Source organism: Thamnophis elegans, chromosome 1 (assembly GCF_009769535.1).
Source record: "Thamnophis elegans isolate rThaEle1 chromosome 1, rThaEle1.pri, whole genome shotgun sequence".
Taxonomy (NCBI): Eukaryota; Metazoa; Chordata; class Lepidosauria; order Squamata; family Colubridae; genus Thamnophis; species Thamnophis elegans.
In genome coordinates, this window is record NC_045541.1 from 53,252,036 (window position 1) to 53,267,807 (window position 15,772).

At 42.8% G+C, this 15,772-nt stretch overlaps 1 protein-coding gene across 1 annotated transcript in view; it reads left to right on the forward strand.

Annotated features, from left to right (window-relative positions):
* Positions 1-8,692, forward strand: part of ADCY5 (adenylate cyclase 5) — a 290,915-nt gene extending 282,223 nt beyond the window's left edge. Inside the window, 7 exon segments of the mRNA XM_032226514.1 lie at positions 387-413; positions 1,660-1,792; positions 2,534-2,797; positions 4,261-4,295; positions 4,297-4,463; positions 7,900-8,024; positions 8,540-8,692. Of these exon segments, the coding sequence (XP_032082405.1) occupies positions 387-413; positions 1,660-1,792; positions 2,534-2,797; positions 4,261-4,295; positions 4,297-4,463; positions 7,900-8,024; positions 8,540-8,668 (880 nt within the window). The 3' untranslated portion in view covers positions 8,669-8,692.
* Positions 8,693-15,772: the final 7,080 nt, after the last annotated feature.

The following is a 15,772-nucleotide window of genomic DNA, read 5'->3' on the forward strand; positions in this document are numbered from 1 at the left end:
CTCAGAACTCTCTTACCAATGCAAGTGATGTCACAGAAAAGAATATGTGAAATTGAAAAAAAACAAAAACAAAACCAGGGGCTAATGATCGTCTCAAAGGTGCTTTTTCAAAAGGCAAACTCAACTGGTTTTCCTTGAGGAAGAAGAAAACCTTTCGCTTCTCATCCAAGAAGCCTCATCAGTTGCGATTCATTCATTGGATGAGAAGCAAAACATTTTCTTTTTCTTCCTTGAGGGGAAAAAAACATCCAGTTGCCTTTTGAAAAAGCACCTTTGAGACAACTTTGACCTGATGACTGAGAATCTCCACAGTGGTGCTAATGATGGATAAAAGAAACGAAATATATCTTTGTTTTGCCTAAAATATGTCCTTCTTGTTCTTTCAGTATGAATGAGACTGAGAATGGAATATGGTGAGTTAATGAAGGACGATGTAATTGCATTTTCAACAATTACTCTAGAATCTGTGGAAGCTTGTATTGGTGCAGATCTGTGGCTCAAGATGCTGCACTAGGACTGCAGGTGGTTGCATTCACTCTTTAAACCAGGATACACCTGATCTTTTCCTGGATCAGGAGTCCTTGCACTCAAGTCCTGGTCACCTCACATCTGGACTATTGAAATGCATTCTACATGGAACTACCTTTGAAGAGCATTTGGAAGCTTTAACTGGTGCAAAGTATGGCAGCACAGGCAATTCTTGGAGTCCCTAGGACAGTGATGGCTAACCTTTTCGGCAGTGAGTGCTGAAAGCCTGCACGTGCACACCCATAATGCAATGCGCACGCTTGTGCCGGGGGCAGAGCCCAGGGGGGTGCGCATTGCATTATGGGTGCCCCCCCGCACATGTGTGCATGACCCCCATGTGCATGCACGACCCCCCCCCTACGTGCACCCCACTCATGCACACGTGTCTTCTGCATGAGTCCCACACTCCTGTGCATGCGCCAGAAAACCCCCAAAACCAGCTGGCCAGCAGAAGGCACCTGCACATGTGCACTGGAGCTGAGCTGAGCTGGGATGGCAGCTTGCATGCCTGCAGAGAGGGCTCTGAGTGCCACAGGTTCGCCATCACGGCCCTAGGATGACCCATGTTACTATTGGTCAAGGAATTCTAGGGCCGTCTCTCCTGTGGCTCCTGCCCTTTAGACTGTCTTACCCCGTGAGGTGAGATTGGCTCCTACCCTTCTGTCCTTCCGCAGGAGTCTGAAGACCTGGATCTGTTAGATGGCATGGGGTCTCAAATGGGGAGCATCACTTGGAGGTGGTTGTTGAATTAAAAGGCAATCCCATCTCCCCCCACCCAGGGGAATCCTGTTCTCTCCCTCCCCATCTTTTAACTAAATTTTATCTTAATTTCTTTAAAAAAAATTTTTTTAACAATATTTATTTCTAAGGATTTTATTTGTTAGGATTTTAAAGTCACCCAGAGTTATTTTGTTGTGAGATGAATGGCAAATAAATTCAATAAATAAACAAACAAATGCATTAACACACTCAGAACATGGAGAAATTGCACTCTAAGCCCTCTGGGAGCATTTCTAGGGGTGAGAAATACTGGAAGGCTTGATTTGACAACACAAGAAGCATTATGTTCTTTATGCTTGAGTCACTGTTACATTATAATTTTCAGATTTGTGCATTTTGTTTCCTGTATAGTCCTTCCAATGTGTCCAGGGTTGCTTTGAAGATTGTAACCCCTGTTGTCATCACTGTTTTTGTCTTGGCGGTCTATCTACATGCACAGCAGGTGGAATCCACAGCGAGGTTGGATTTCCTTTGGAAGCTTCAGGTGGGTATGTCTGCAGGTGCTTATTCTTGCATGCCTGTCTTTAATATTATATTAGAGTGCCTTCTTATGATCAGTACATGATTGCTGCTCATGCTGTTATTTTGTTGTGCTCATAAATCAGAACTAGAATTCTTAGATCAGAGGAAACTTATACAGAATTTCTTTTTCATTTCATGATCACAGATACCTTGCTATGGAATATGTAATCTACAGGCGGCTGATCGGCACCAGCTTAGTGTAGTGGACCCATAGCTTAGATGAAGAAAACTGACAAGCATATTCCACACGGAACATTTGTGTGGGAAAACGTGTTATATAAATATTGGAAATTGAGTAAATGAAGAGTATTGTAATTCAGTGGGAGTCCTTTTCAAAAACTAATTAATTACATTTTCTCGATTAAATTATGTCCCAAGGATAACAATTTTGGAAATTTTGCTGCTTTTACAAACATCTGTTGATGATTTCTTCTTCATAGAATTCTACTCCTATTGATCTGATCACCAAACTGAATCAGAACTCAAAACGAAGCTTCCACCAATATTTGAGAGTCCAATTTTGAGGATATAATTAATAATTTCAGTAATAGGCCTTCTATGTATGCTTAAAATTAGAACCCAGTGAAGTGTATAATGTGATTCTGTTGACACCAATCTATTAAGATCCCATGCATATTTATTTCCAGCCCATTTCGCACATAAATGAAGTTAACTTGCAGCACCTCCTTGTCTCTCTCTTCAGGCTACTGAAGAAAAGGAGGAGATGGAGGAGCTGCAGGCCTACAATCGACGGCTTCTCCATAATATCTTGCCAAAGGATGTAGCAGCCCACTTTCTTGCACAGGAGCGGAGAAATGATGAACTGTATTACCAGTCCTGTGAATGTGTGGCTGTCATGTTTGCTTCCATCAGCAACTTCTCCGAATTCTATGTGGAGTTAGAGGCCAACAATGAAGGGGTGGAGTGCTTGAGGCTCCTCAATGAAATCATTGCTGACTTTGATGAGGTGAGCAAATTCAAGGAGAACAATGGTCTCTTTCATGTTGAGGACCGATCACTATATAAATATCCTGTTCCACACAATATTGCCTTTGACACTTTGGGGTGTCTAGGTTCGTGTGTGTGTGTGGGGGGGGGGGGCGGGTGTTAAGTAACTTTTTTTTAAACTTTCTGCTCTACTAGAGGTTAATGCAAACATTTAGTTGAACCTTCTCTACAATCATAGTTCCCCAAAACTCCATGGAACTAGTTTTCCTATCCCAATTGAGTGATTGCATATCCTGGTCACAAATTTTGTCTTTTGGTCCCTGGTGCCTTAGAGTGGAGCAAGTAGGAATTTTGCCAAGACAGCTGAAATATGCAGGTGCACTTGCTAGGAAATTTCATCATTATGGCTAGCATGGATTTTTTTGAATCTTTTTTGTAGCAAAGAAGGAATTACATTATAAGGCAGAGATGGGAAACTATGGCTTCCTTATAACTTGTGGACTTCAACACCCAGAATTCCTGAGCCAGCATGACTGGCTCAGTAATTCTGGGAATTGAAGTCTACAAGTTATAAAAGGGGCATCATTTCCCCCCTCCCCAATTATAAGGGAATAACTATGCCATATTATTAATAGTGCAAATAGTGTTAATTACCGATGTGTGATAGCAACTGACACACGTTGTTTGTACTTATACTAGAGACAGACAGGAATTTGGACAGACAGGAATATATTCAGGGATGGGCTGCTGGGGGTTTGCAGGGGTTTGGGAGAACATCTAAGATTCTGTGCAGTTCGGAGAATCCCCAAATCACACTCCTGGCTGGCCTCACCCACCCCGCCCCTCCCAGGAGTCCCCACACGGCCCATTTCGGATGCAGGTAGTGCAGGGCACACACAGAGGCTTGGGGAGGGCGAAAAACGGGCTTACTGGAAGTTTGGGAAGGGCCTGTTTCCAGCCTCCAGAGGGCCTCCGGATCCTGGGGAGGCCGTTTTCACCCTGCCAGAGGCTCAAGGAAAGCCTCTGGAGCCCAGGGAGGGTGAAAAATGCCCCCCATTGTGCAGGAGACTGACTAGGCCATGCCCACCAGGGCCACAACCACCCAGCAATTGGGCAGAGAACCCCTTGCTAAAAAAAATTGAAGCCCACCCCTAAATATATTTATTATATTATTGTATTATATTATACTGTACTATACTATACTATACTATTAATTATATTGTACTCGGCTAGAATATTTAGGACTTCATAATCCAAAGTACGACCATAGTTGTTTTCAAGTTAATAGTTGATATAGGACTTCAATCTCTATGTCTGTACTCAGGATCCAAATAGCTCATCTATTTTCTTTTTGTATATGAATCAGACGTGATTGTTCACACCGCGGGTTAATGCATGTAGTGCATCTAGTGCTGTGCCCAGACCACTTACAGAGCATGGATTGATTTGCATATATATCCTTTTCCTTCCTTGGGTTTGTAGATAATAAGTGAAGACCAATTTCGACAGCTGGAAAGATCAAACAATAGGGAGCACATATATGGCTGCTTCGGGTCTTAATGATTCCACGTATGACAAGGTGGGCAAAACGCATATCAAGGCCCTGGCAGACTTTGCAATGAGGTTAATGGATCAAATGAAATACATCAATGAGCATTCGTTCAACAATTTCCAGATGAAAATAGGTAAATATTGCAGTTTTACTTTAGGCTCCAGAAGTTCACCCCGTGAATCCATTCTCTGTGGTTAAAAAAGCAAATGCCATATTTTACATGAAGCCACTGAATGTGAGTTATCATGGATGTTGTTTCTTTTTACTGGTACTCAGTTGGCAGTGCCTGTTATGGCTTTTGTAAATTATATAACATGTCCAACTGACAGTGAGAAAATCAGCACACACTCCTGCATCACAAAATGTTTGCCCTGTGGTGTACGGCAGCTACAAGCATAAATCATTCTGGATACAAAAATATATCTAAGAAGCACACAATGATAGGCAAGTAATCAGTGACCTTTTCAGCTTCCAGAATTCCACACATGCATACACACTAGTATCAGGCCTGCATTTCACTAGGACCAAAAATGCAAAACTGGGATCTATCTCACCATCATCATCATCATCATCATTTTTCCATTTCTCCCTTGATACTAGATTTAGATTTAGATTTAGAAGGTTTATTTATATGCCGCCCTTTTCCCTGGGGGGACTCAGGGCGGCTCACAATCCAAAAGGAAAGGGGGGAAAACAGACTTTTTACATATAAGACAATACATAATTAAAACACAACATTCATACCATTCGGGCGGGTTACAATCTTAGCCCCAGGCCTGACGGGATAGCCAGATTCTGAGGGCTGTGCGGAAGGTCTGGAGGGTGGTGAGGGTACGAATCTCCACGGGGAGATCGTTCCATAGGGTCGGAGCTACCACCGAGAAGGCTTTCCTCCGCGTGGTTGCCAGTCGGCATTGACCAGCAGATGGAACTCGGAGGAGGCCTAATCGATGAGATCTAATAGGTCGTGTGGAAGTAATTGGCAGTAGGCAGTCTCTCAAGTACCCAGATCCACTACCATGGAGGGCTTTATGGGTGACAAGTAGCACCTTGAAGCGTATCCGGAGATCGACAGGTAGCCAGTGCAGCTCGCGGAGGATAGGTGTTACGTGGGTGAAGCGAGGTGCACCCACAATCGCTCGCGCGGCTGTATTCTGGACTAGCTGAAGTCGCCAAATACTCCTCAAGGGCAGCCCCATGTAGAGCACATTGCAGTACTCCAGCCTAGAGGTCACAAGGGCACGAGTGACTGTTGTGAGAGCCTCCCGGTTCAGGTAGGGGCGCAACTGGTGCACCAGGCGAACCTGGGCAAATGCCCCCCTGGTCACAGCTGACAAATGGTGTTCAAAAGTCAGCTGTGGGTCCAGGAGGACTCCCAAGTTGCGGACCCTGTCTGAGGGGTGTAATGTTTGACCCCCCCCCAGCCTGAGCGATGGAATACTTGCCAAATTGGTGGGAGGGAAACACAACAGTCACTCGGTCTTATCTGGGTTGAGCACGAGTTTGTTAGCCCTCATCCAGTTCCTAACAGCTTCAAGTCCCTGGTTCAACACGTCCACCGCTTCATTGAGTTGGCACGGGGCAGACAGATACAACTGAGTATCGTCCGCATACTGGTGGTATTTTATCCCGTGCCACCGAATGATCTCGCCCAGCGGTTTCATGTAGATGTTGAAAAGTAGGGGGGACAAGACCGAACCCTGCGGCACTCCATATGTTAGGGGCCTAGGGGTCGATCTCTGCCCTCCAACTAACACCGACTGCGACCTGTCCGAGAGGTAAGAGGAGAACCACTGCAAAACAGTGCCTCCCACCCCCACCTCTCGCAGTCGTCGCAGAAGGATACCATGGTCGATGGTATCGAAAGCCGCTGAGAGGTCAAGGAGAACCAGGATGGAGGCATAGCCTCCGTCCCTGGCTCTCCAGAGGTCATCGGTCAATGCGACCAAAGCAGTTTCTGTGCTGTAGCCAGGCCTGAAGCCGGACTGGAATGGGTCAAGATAGCTAGCTTCCTCCAAGGCCCGCTGGAGCTGAAAGGCCACCACCTTCTCAACAACCTTCCCCACAAAGGGGAGGTTGGAGACTGGACGATAATTGTTAAGAACAGCTGGATCCAGAGATGGTTTCTTCAGGAGGGGTCTCACCACCGCCGCTTTAAGTGCGGGGGGAAAGACCCCCTCCCGAAGGGAGGCGGTAACAACCGCCTGGATCCAGCCCCGTGTCACCTCCTTGCTGTTAACAACCAGCCAGGAGGGGCACGGGTCCAGTACACATGTGGAGGCACTCACAGCTCTCATGGCCTTGTCCACGTCCCCAGGGGCAACATCCTGAAACTCAACCCAGTGATGGTCTACCAGATTATCCCTTTGTGCCTCGGCTGGATCTGCTGAATCGGAGTCCAACTCCGACTGAAACCGAGCAACTTTGTCCACTAGGAACTGGACGTAATCCTCAGGGGATCCCCCGTATCCCTCCTATTTCCTTCACATTGATGTACCAGAGAGAGAAATTTACTGGTAATATCCAAAACAGGCATTTGCTCTCACTCTCATTGGTGCACATATTGGAGGCAAGAAATATAATGGCTGTACAGTTCAGATATTTCTACAAAATACTTTTTCACATTTGAATCCTGTGACTTGTAGGAGCCGTGGAAGACTAAAGGGAAGACAGGAATCTAAAGATTCAGTATTCCTTCTGACATGAAATCCAGTAGCTTCAAAACACCTTAATAGGGTTGTGATCGAATCCAATCCTGATTGTTTTTGATAGAAAAGATTTAAGAAAATTATTAATGTTTCCACTGAAGTCAGTGGGAGAAGATTGTCACTTTGGTTTCCAAATGCTTATAATTTTTAAATTGCAAACTTGTACAAAGGATGCATCATTTCTTTGCTCTCTCCCTTTTCCTCTGCTCTGTGTCTCCCTTCTCTTTTTTTGTATTTGTTCATTTTTTAAAAAAAGAATCTTCATTAAAATATTTTTTAAAAAATAATATTTGTGGGAAAATGTGAATATATAAATAATTTATTTATTATATTTGTATGGCCGCCCATCAGAGGTGGTATTCAGCAGGTTCTGACCAGTTCTGGAGAACCGGCAACAAAAATTTTGAGTAGTTCGGAGAACCGGTAAATACCACCTCTGACTGGCCCTGTCCCCATCTATTCTCTGCTTCCTGAGTCCCAGCTGATTGGGAGGAAATGGGGCTTTTACAATATTTTTCCCCTGCCCCACCCACCAAGACACATCCACCAAACTGGTAGTAAAAAAAATCGAATCCCACCACTGCCACCCATCTAAAAAAAACATGACTGGTGTAATATTTAAATTACACTAGTAGTTAACAGCTAAATAAACAAATGAAAGAAGGGTGTGCAGCAAACTGCTTCCTTTCTTATTTTATTTATAAAAAGCTAAAAGGTGATTTCTTCAAAACTTAGTAGGGATGAGTCAGGCGTGGGGATGAATCTGGTGACTGTGTTGTTTCTGCATGTGATTTTCTGATGAAAATTAATAAGCATCAATTTATTTTTGAAAGTCTTAATTCCTTACTGCTTTGTTTCTAGGGCTCAATATTGGTCCAGTAGTAGCAGGGGTCATAGGTGCACGTAAGCCCCAGTATGATATTTGGGGCAACACTGTGAATGTAGCTAGTCGAATGGACAGTACAGGAGTCCCCGATAGGATTCAGGTGAGACTTCTTCACACCTTTTTCTTACCTTCCCAAACTCCACTTGCAGCAGCACTTACATAACTTGTAATAATGAAAGAGGAAAAGATATATTTGATGCAATTGTCTTTCCCCTCGGTACTTTGTACCCTTCTTTTAATAGAACCAGCACTCTGTGTTTAGAGGCTGAGTGGTTATGCTTGGCATTTGCTTAGTAAGACCTCTTGAGAGTAATAGACTCTAGTAGACTTGCCAAACATCAGTTCTTCAACTTCTGCTTCCATATGGAAATAGAACATGATTTCAGCAGAGTTATATGCCTTGTTTAAAACTCCACCGTTTCTTCTGATGCTTCAGTGAATGCAAAGGCCTCAGTACTGTGGACACAATCGGAGTGCAAAGTTTTATCTCCAGTAATCCCAGATAAATTTTTAATATGCCTTCCATAAATGCACTTCCATTGTTAACTTAAACAAGAGAGGGCTTGAGGGGGGCCGAACGCTGATTTTTCTCTCTTTCTTTTAAATACTTTGCAGGTCACTACGGACATGTATCAGGTTTTAACCATCAACAACTATCAACTAGAATGCCGAGGGGTTGTGAAAGTCAAAGGTAAAGGAGAAATGACCACCTACTTCTTAAATGAAGGCCCACCAGCAAGTTAGCGACAGTGGGCAAGGATGACTCCATTAATTCAAACACAATAGCACACTGGAAAAAAATGTCACTGTTTCACAGTGAATCTAATCCCAAGGCACGGTTGAGTATTTCATGCAATGCCTTTTTAGTAGGATTGTGTGCGAAGGAAATAAAAAAAGAAACACAGCTTGGGCTGCCTAGCGCACACTTCAGAAGTCACCTAGCACTGCTGCAGACCTTTTTACGAAGGTGAACGTTAAGTGAATTGACCAAAGATTTATGCTTAGTGGAAATGCGGAGATGAAGAGGTGGATTTGAGATCTTCGTTTGTGGCTGCTACGCAGGACTTAAAACTATTTAAGTATTTATTTGAAGTAATACAATGTTTTTACTTGGTGGAAGGAAAGTATGATTCATTTGCAACAAAAGGAAAACTAAAACGAACAGCATTATTTTGGAAAGGCTGTGCACTCCCATACTATTTCTGGTCTGTGCTGTCAGCTCCTTGAATGTGCCACTGTTCTTATATTAGCTGTTTGAGTGGGCTTTTAAAATTAAAGATGTTGCTGTCACTGTAACTCTTTACAAAGGGCCTTTTTTATTATGCCATCGGTAATGTTTTTAAATGGAAAGTTGCCTTGTTATGTACTCTTGCTATCCCTACCCTTACACAAATGTGAGGCTTCCTCATTTTAGCAAGAGAGGTATGTTTAAAGGAAGGAGAGTAATTGTTTAAAATGAGAGAAAAAAAGAATTTTTCATATGTATTTATTAAATGAAAAGACCTTCTAACTCCTATTGGTGCATTTTGGTTCACAGGCAAAAGACTTAGCTGTTAAATCTTCCTGTTGGTCAGGGAGATTTCTCTGATATGTGATATGGGATTATTTGGGGAGGTTTTGTATTTTGTAATATGGGAGACACTGACACTAACAAATATACCAAAATTCTATATTTTGAAGATTTTATGTATTAAAATTTCATCCCAATTGTGCAACAGTGATCAGCTTGTGTATCTGCTGTAATGCGGGACACATAACCGCTATGTGAAAAGGTAGAAAGAGGGGAGACTCACATGCAGCAGTCTTAAGCAAGCACTGAACATCTGGTACAGCTGCTTTTATCTTTTGGGTGGAGCAATCTTGATCCATTCATACAGGCACCATAGTTGATTGCACCTGACATACATTTCCTTCTCTATCATAATCTGCCTGAGAAAAGAGGGGAAACAGGAGTCCAGGTTGGGACCCTTCAGTCTGCCAGAGAGCTGGTCAGTGAGAGATCTTTCCTCTGTTCTCTCTTAACTCAGCTGGCAGGGGGGAAGCCTCTTGCTGGGTGCGCACAAAATTGAACTGAAACTAGTGGCTGTGCACATAACAGCATCTTGGGAAGTGTACATAAGCTATAAAATTGTGGATTTTTTTTTTTGTTCTTTTCAGAGTTGCAGACTTGGCAGTTTTTAATTTCTGTACAGTGCAGGAAGCAAGTAGAAGCTTAAAAGTGGCTCCAGGATAAAAACAAATAAAAAATAAATGAAGGTTATGAAACCTTAGGCTAAAAAAATATATCAAAGAAAATAAAGAATTAGCCCAAATAAAGTGTATCCCCAATTTTGAAATAGCTTTTGAAATATAGGGTATTGAGATAAAAACAATTTCCAATATTCAAAGAACGGAAAGTGCAACAATTAAAATATTTAATGGTTTGTTTAATTAATGTGTATCGAATTGCTGTGGAATATTGTCTAGAAATGTTGCTGTCATGAAGAGGTGAGGAATTAAATTCTACTTTCAATTCACTGAACATGGCATTTAGTTAAAAAAGGCTTGGGAAAGTTTGGTTTTTTTTTTCCTATAACCAAACAAACTTGACTGCGGATGCTGGGATGGTCTAACAATTTTAAAGAAAAGGAGCAACTGATACGCATTTATAAATGGGTTCATCATGAATTTTCAATGCCCATACATTTTATTACAGTATTAAAGTGTAGAAAGCATATATTTTTATATTTCAGTGTAGGGAAATAATTTATATTGAGCCTGGGTATCTCCAAAATGATTAATAGCTTTTTGACAGATTTTTTTTCTCCATTTTTTAAGATAGATTTTTAGTAGTATTAATAAGCTGAATGGCTATGACATGAGATAGGGGGCTCTGATCTTTGACCAGGAAATTAAATATTGTCCATGTTCTTAAATTTATTAAATTGCTTAACATAATTATGTGGAACTCTTTTAAACAAGAACCTAGTAGTATCCGATTTCTGTTATATGTTTTCCTTCCAGTAAGGCACATCCTGGTACATGGTACAGCCCGGTTTGTAGAAAACTGCCAAGTTTGTCCTTGTACTATGTTTTTTTAACCTTTAAACAAAATCTGATTTCCAAAGGTCTTTATTTACATGATACTGCAGCTTGTTCATTATCTTCCACCCTTTCTTTCTGGCATCATTTACCACTTCCAAAATTTAATTAATAGCACAATATAGGATCATTTTTAAGTTGGCCTCCTGCTTTGAAGTGTGCATTAACATTTGAGCAGACCGCCTTGCGCAATTGTGTTGTCAATGAAATTTTCAGTCGCCTGTATCTCTGACTGTGATTGTTGACTGTGTCATGATCATTTCAAGGGGTATGCACTCTTTATTCTGGCTCTTGCAAGATGAATACAGTTAGGATTTCCCATGGAAATTGCAATCTGTTTAATTTAACAACTATATTAAACACTGTTTCACTTGTCGGTCTTTTCTGGTTTTTTTTTCATTATTGGCTCATAAAAAACTAAGAAGTTTGTCACAGAACATTAAAATGACAACCGGACTTTATTTTGTTGACTTCCCAAATATTTTTTCAAGGTGATATATTGAATTAGAATGATGACTTCAAAACTGCATGCTACACAATATGCTTTTGGAGCAGGAAGATTGTCTAGACAGAAGATTCATGCCAAAAATTGTAACAAAAACATGGCTATACTCATCAGGTGGACACAGAAGCAATGGTTATTCACCTCTGAGACAAGATTTTGAAGTGAAAGAGTCAGCTGAAGCCCAATGAAACTGAACTTTACAGGGACTTAAAGGGTTTTTTTAAAAGAGGTTATATGGGAAGGACAGGCCAAGATAAGTAGCCCTCCCTGTATATAAATGTAGTGCACTTTGTGTTAAATGGCATCCCTAGCTAAAAAAAACACTCATTTGAGTATACATATAAACAAATTCCATACAGGTAATTCCTGACTTGCAGCCATTCGTTTAGTGACCAAAGTTAAAAGAACACTGAAAAAGTAACTTACAACCCATTCTCACACTCATGACTGTCATAGCATCCCCATGGTCACAGGATTAGAATTCAAGTGGTTGGCAACTATCATGTATTTCATGATAGTTGCACCGCCCTGAAATCATGGGATTGTCATTTGCAACCTTCCCAGTCAGTGATGGCAAAATAATAATAATCATAAAGTTGGCATAATTTAAGGTATTTAACAGCTGCCTTGCTTAACATTAGAAATTCTGATCCCAATTGTGGTAAGTTCAAGGACCACCTGTATAAGACTGTTCTTTGCTGACTCTTGTGAAATCTGCTGTTGAATTGCAAGAGGGAAGTTCTCTTTCACAAGGAACTAAGAGACAAATCAAGTCAACATTGAGTCCTCAGTATGCAGAAAGAGACCCAGAAGGGATCCTCCCTAAACCTTCACAAGATTTATCTGATAGTTATACAGTGTGTGCTTTGTCTGGCAAGAGAGTGGGGTGCGACACAATGAATTACAAATGGGGTCTGACAAATATCTGAACCATAAGACTGGGACCGAGGCCAGGCCTTAAGGACTTTTGCATCCCCTAAGAGGGTGCTGTCCAAATCTCTTGCGGAGAGGGGAGATCCTGTTCCAAGGGTAGGCCACAGCAAAGAAGACACACTTCCTCAATCTCTTAAGATGACAGTAACACTGGTAGTCCTCGACTTACAGTCATTTAGTGACCTTTCAAAGTTATCATGGCACTGAAAAAAGTGACTTAGAACTGTTTTTCACCCTTATGTCCACTGCAGCATCCCCATAGTCATATGATCAAAACCAGGCAACTGGCGTGTATTCATACTAGTTATAGTGTCCTAGGGTCATGTGATCACCTTTTGCAGTGTCACAATGTCAAGCAAGATTCAATTAACCAACATTAAGAATCACTTAATTGCAGTGATTCATTTAACTGTGGTAAGAAAGGTCATAAAATGGAACAAAACTTAGTATCTTCCTTAGCCACAGAAATTTGGAGTCTGTTGTGTTTGTTAAGTCAAGAACTACCTGTAGAAGGAACCTGGAGCACATGCAGTATCTTCACTGCCTGAATGTACCAGACAAGCAGAAACAATTGGAGACAGGCAGTTCCTCACGTATCTAAGCCCTGTGTCGTGAAGGGCTTGATGACAGCAACTTGAATTGCATCCAAAGGTTGATTGGCAACCAATGCAGTCTGACAAACAGCAATTACTGCTACTCATTACTGTTTGTGTCCTGCATTTTGAACCAATTGTAGCTTCCAGATGATCTTCAAGGGTAGTCCCATGTATGGCATGCTGCACTGATTCAATCATAAGTGACCTGGGCAATGGGTATCATCAGCATCCTGAAGTGACAAATGACATTACCTAGTGGTTTCATGTAAAAAGGAAGGTGGGTGGTGGTGGAATGTTGAGCCTGGAGGAATCCCAAAATGAGAGGCCAGGACCACAATCTCTCCCCATCAATGGAGGCTGAGGATACAATATAGTTTCTCCCACTCCCATAACCAATCCAGATGGACACTGTGATTGATGTTATTACAAACCCAAGAGGAACAAGTTGCACAAGAATGAATGCACAACCTCCATCTCGTATCAACTGCTAAAGGTAATCAAAAAGTGTGACCAGTATTGTCTTGATAATGTACCCTGGTCTGAAATCCAACTGAAACAGGTCCAGATAAACAATTTATTCCAAAATCCTATGTAGCTGCTGTCTTTTCCACAACCTTCTCCACAAACAGAATGTTGAAGGCTGGATAATAAATGACTAGAATAAGATGTATGTGAAGAAATAGGCATGTGGAATGGTGTTAAAAAGAATGTGGAATCCAACAGAGAAAATCTTTTCTTGTTAAGTTGTTCTCCTGCTCTTACCTACAGAGCAAAAAACCCAAATAGCTTATATTGAGAACATTCTAAGCAGCATGGAGGGAATAAACTTAGCCTTAGATTCATATTTTTAAATCAAGTCTGTGTGCAAGCAGTAAACTATTCTGTTTCACAGGAAATGTTATAAACTTGGTTTCCAAAACTTCCCGAAAATTGCTGGTTGGAACTAGTGAGCTGGTAGCTAAAATTGAATTGCTAAGACCAATGATCACTAATTGGGCATTATAAAGATACAACATTCTGCATATACAACACAGAATTTGGTTGTATTGCCATCACAGAGCATGATTAAATCTTTCTGTATTTTATAGGCTTAACATCAGCAACAGACGATAAGTTTCAACCCTGGATACCTGAACAAATCTTTTTTTACTAAATTGGACTACAGTTTAGTACATTTGGAAATTGATTGGTTTAATGATAGTTATCTATATTAGTTATTATATTGCGTGATTATATAATACTGCCAATTCATTTAACTATAGTTTATAGTGATGTCTTAGGCATAAAGAGTCTGACTTGTAAACATACTTATGGCAGTAGCATTCCTAGCTACAGTTCTGAACCAGCCGAGGCACTAAGGGATAATCTGGTAAGCCATCGCTGGATTGATTTTCAAGCTGTTACCCCTGAGGACGTGGACAAGGCAATGAGAGCTGTAGGTGCCTCCACATGTGTGCTGGACCCGTGCCCCTCCTGGCTGGTTGTAAAGAGCAGAGAGGTGACACGAGGCTGGACCCCCTACGGGAGGGGGTCTTTCCCCCCGCTTTAAAGGCGGCGGTGGTGAGACCCCTCCTGAAGAAACCATCCTTGGATCCAGCCGTTTTAAACAACTATCGTCCAGTCTCCAACCTCCCCTTTGTGGGGAAGGTTGTTGAGAAGGTGGTGGCCTTTCAGCTCCAGCGGTCCTTGGAAGAAGCCAGTTATCTCGATCCATTCCAGTCAGGCTTCAGACCTGGCTACAGCACAGAAACCGCTTTGGTCGCGTTGACCGATGATCTCTGGAGAGCCAGGGATGGAGGCCATGCCTCCATCCTGGTGCTCCTTGACCTCTCGGCGGCTTTCGATACCATCGACCATGGTATCCTTCTGCGACGACTGCGGGAGGTGGGGGTGGGAGGCACTGTCCTACGGTGGTTCTCCTCTTACCTCTCGGACAGGTCGCAGTCGGTGTTAGTCGGAGGGCAGAGATCAACCCCTAGGCCCCTAACGTATGGGGTGCCACAGGGTTCGGTCCTGTTCCCCCTTCTTTTCAATATCTACATGAAACGGCTGGGGGAGATTATCCGACGGCACGGGATAAAATACCACCAGTATGCGGACGATACACAGTTGTATCTGTCCGCCCCGTGCCAACTCAACGAAGCGATGGATGTGATGAGCCAGGGTCTTGAGGCTGTTAGAGACTGGATGGGGGTTAACAAGCTTGTGCTCAATCCAGAAAAGACTGAGTGGCTGCTGTGCTTCCCTCCCACGAATTGGCCAAGTGTTCCATCTCTCAGGCTAGGGGGTCAAATTGTACGCCCCTCAGATAGGGTTCGCAACTTGGGAGTCCTCCTGGATCCACAGCTGACTTTCGAACATCATTTGTCAGCTGTGACCAGGGGGGCATTTGCCCAGGTTCGCCTGGTGCACCAGTTGCGTCCCTACCTGAACCGGGAGGCCCTCACAACAGTCACTCGTGTCCTTGTGACCTCTAGGCTGGAGTACTGCAATGTGCTCTACATGGGGCTGCCCTTGAAAAGTATTCGGCGACTTCAGCTGGTCCAGAATGCAGCCGCGCGAGCGATCGTGGGTGCGCCTCGTTTCACCCACGTAGCACCTATCCTCCGCGAGCTGCACTGGCTACCTGTTGATCTCCGGGTGCGATTCAAGGTGCTACTTGTCACCTACAAAGCCCTCCATGGTATTGGATCTGGGTACTTGAGAGACCGCCTACTGCCAATTACCTCCACT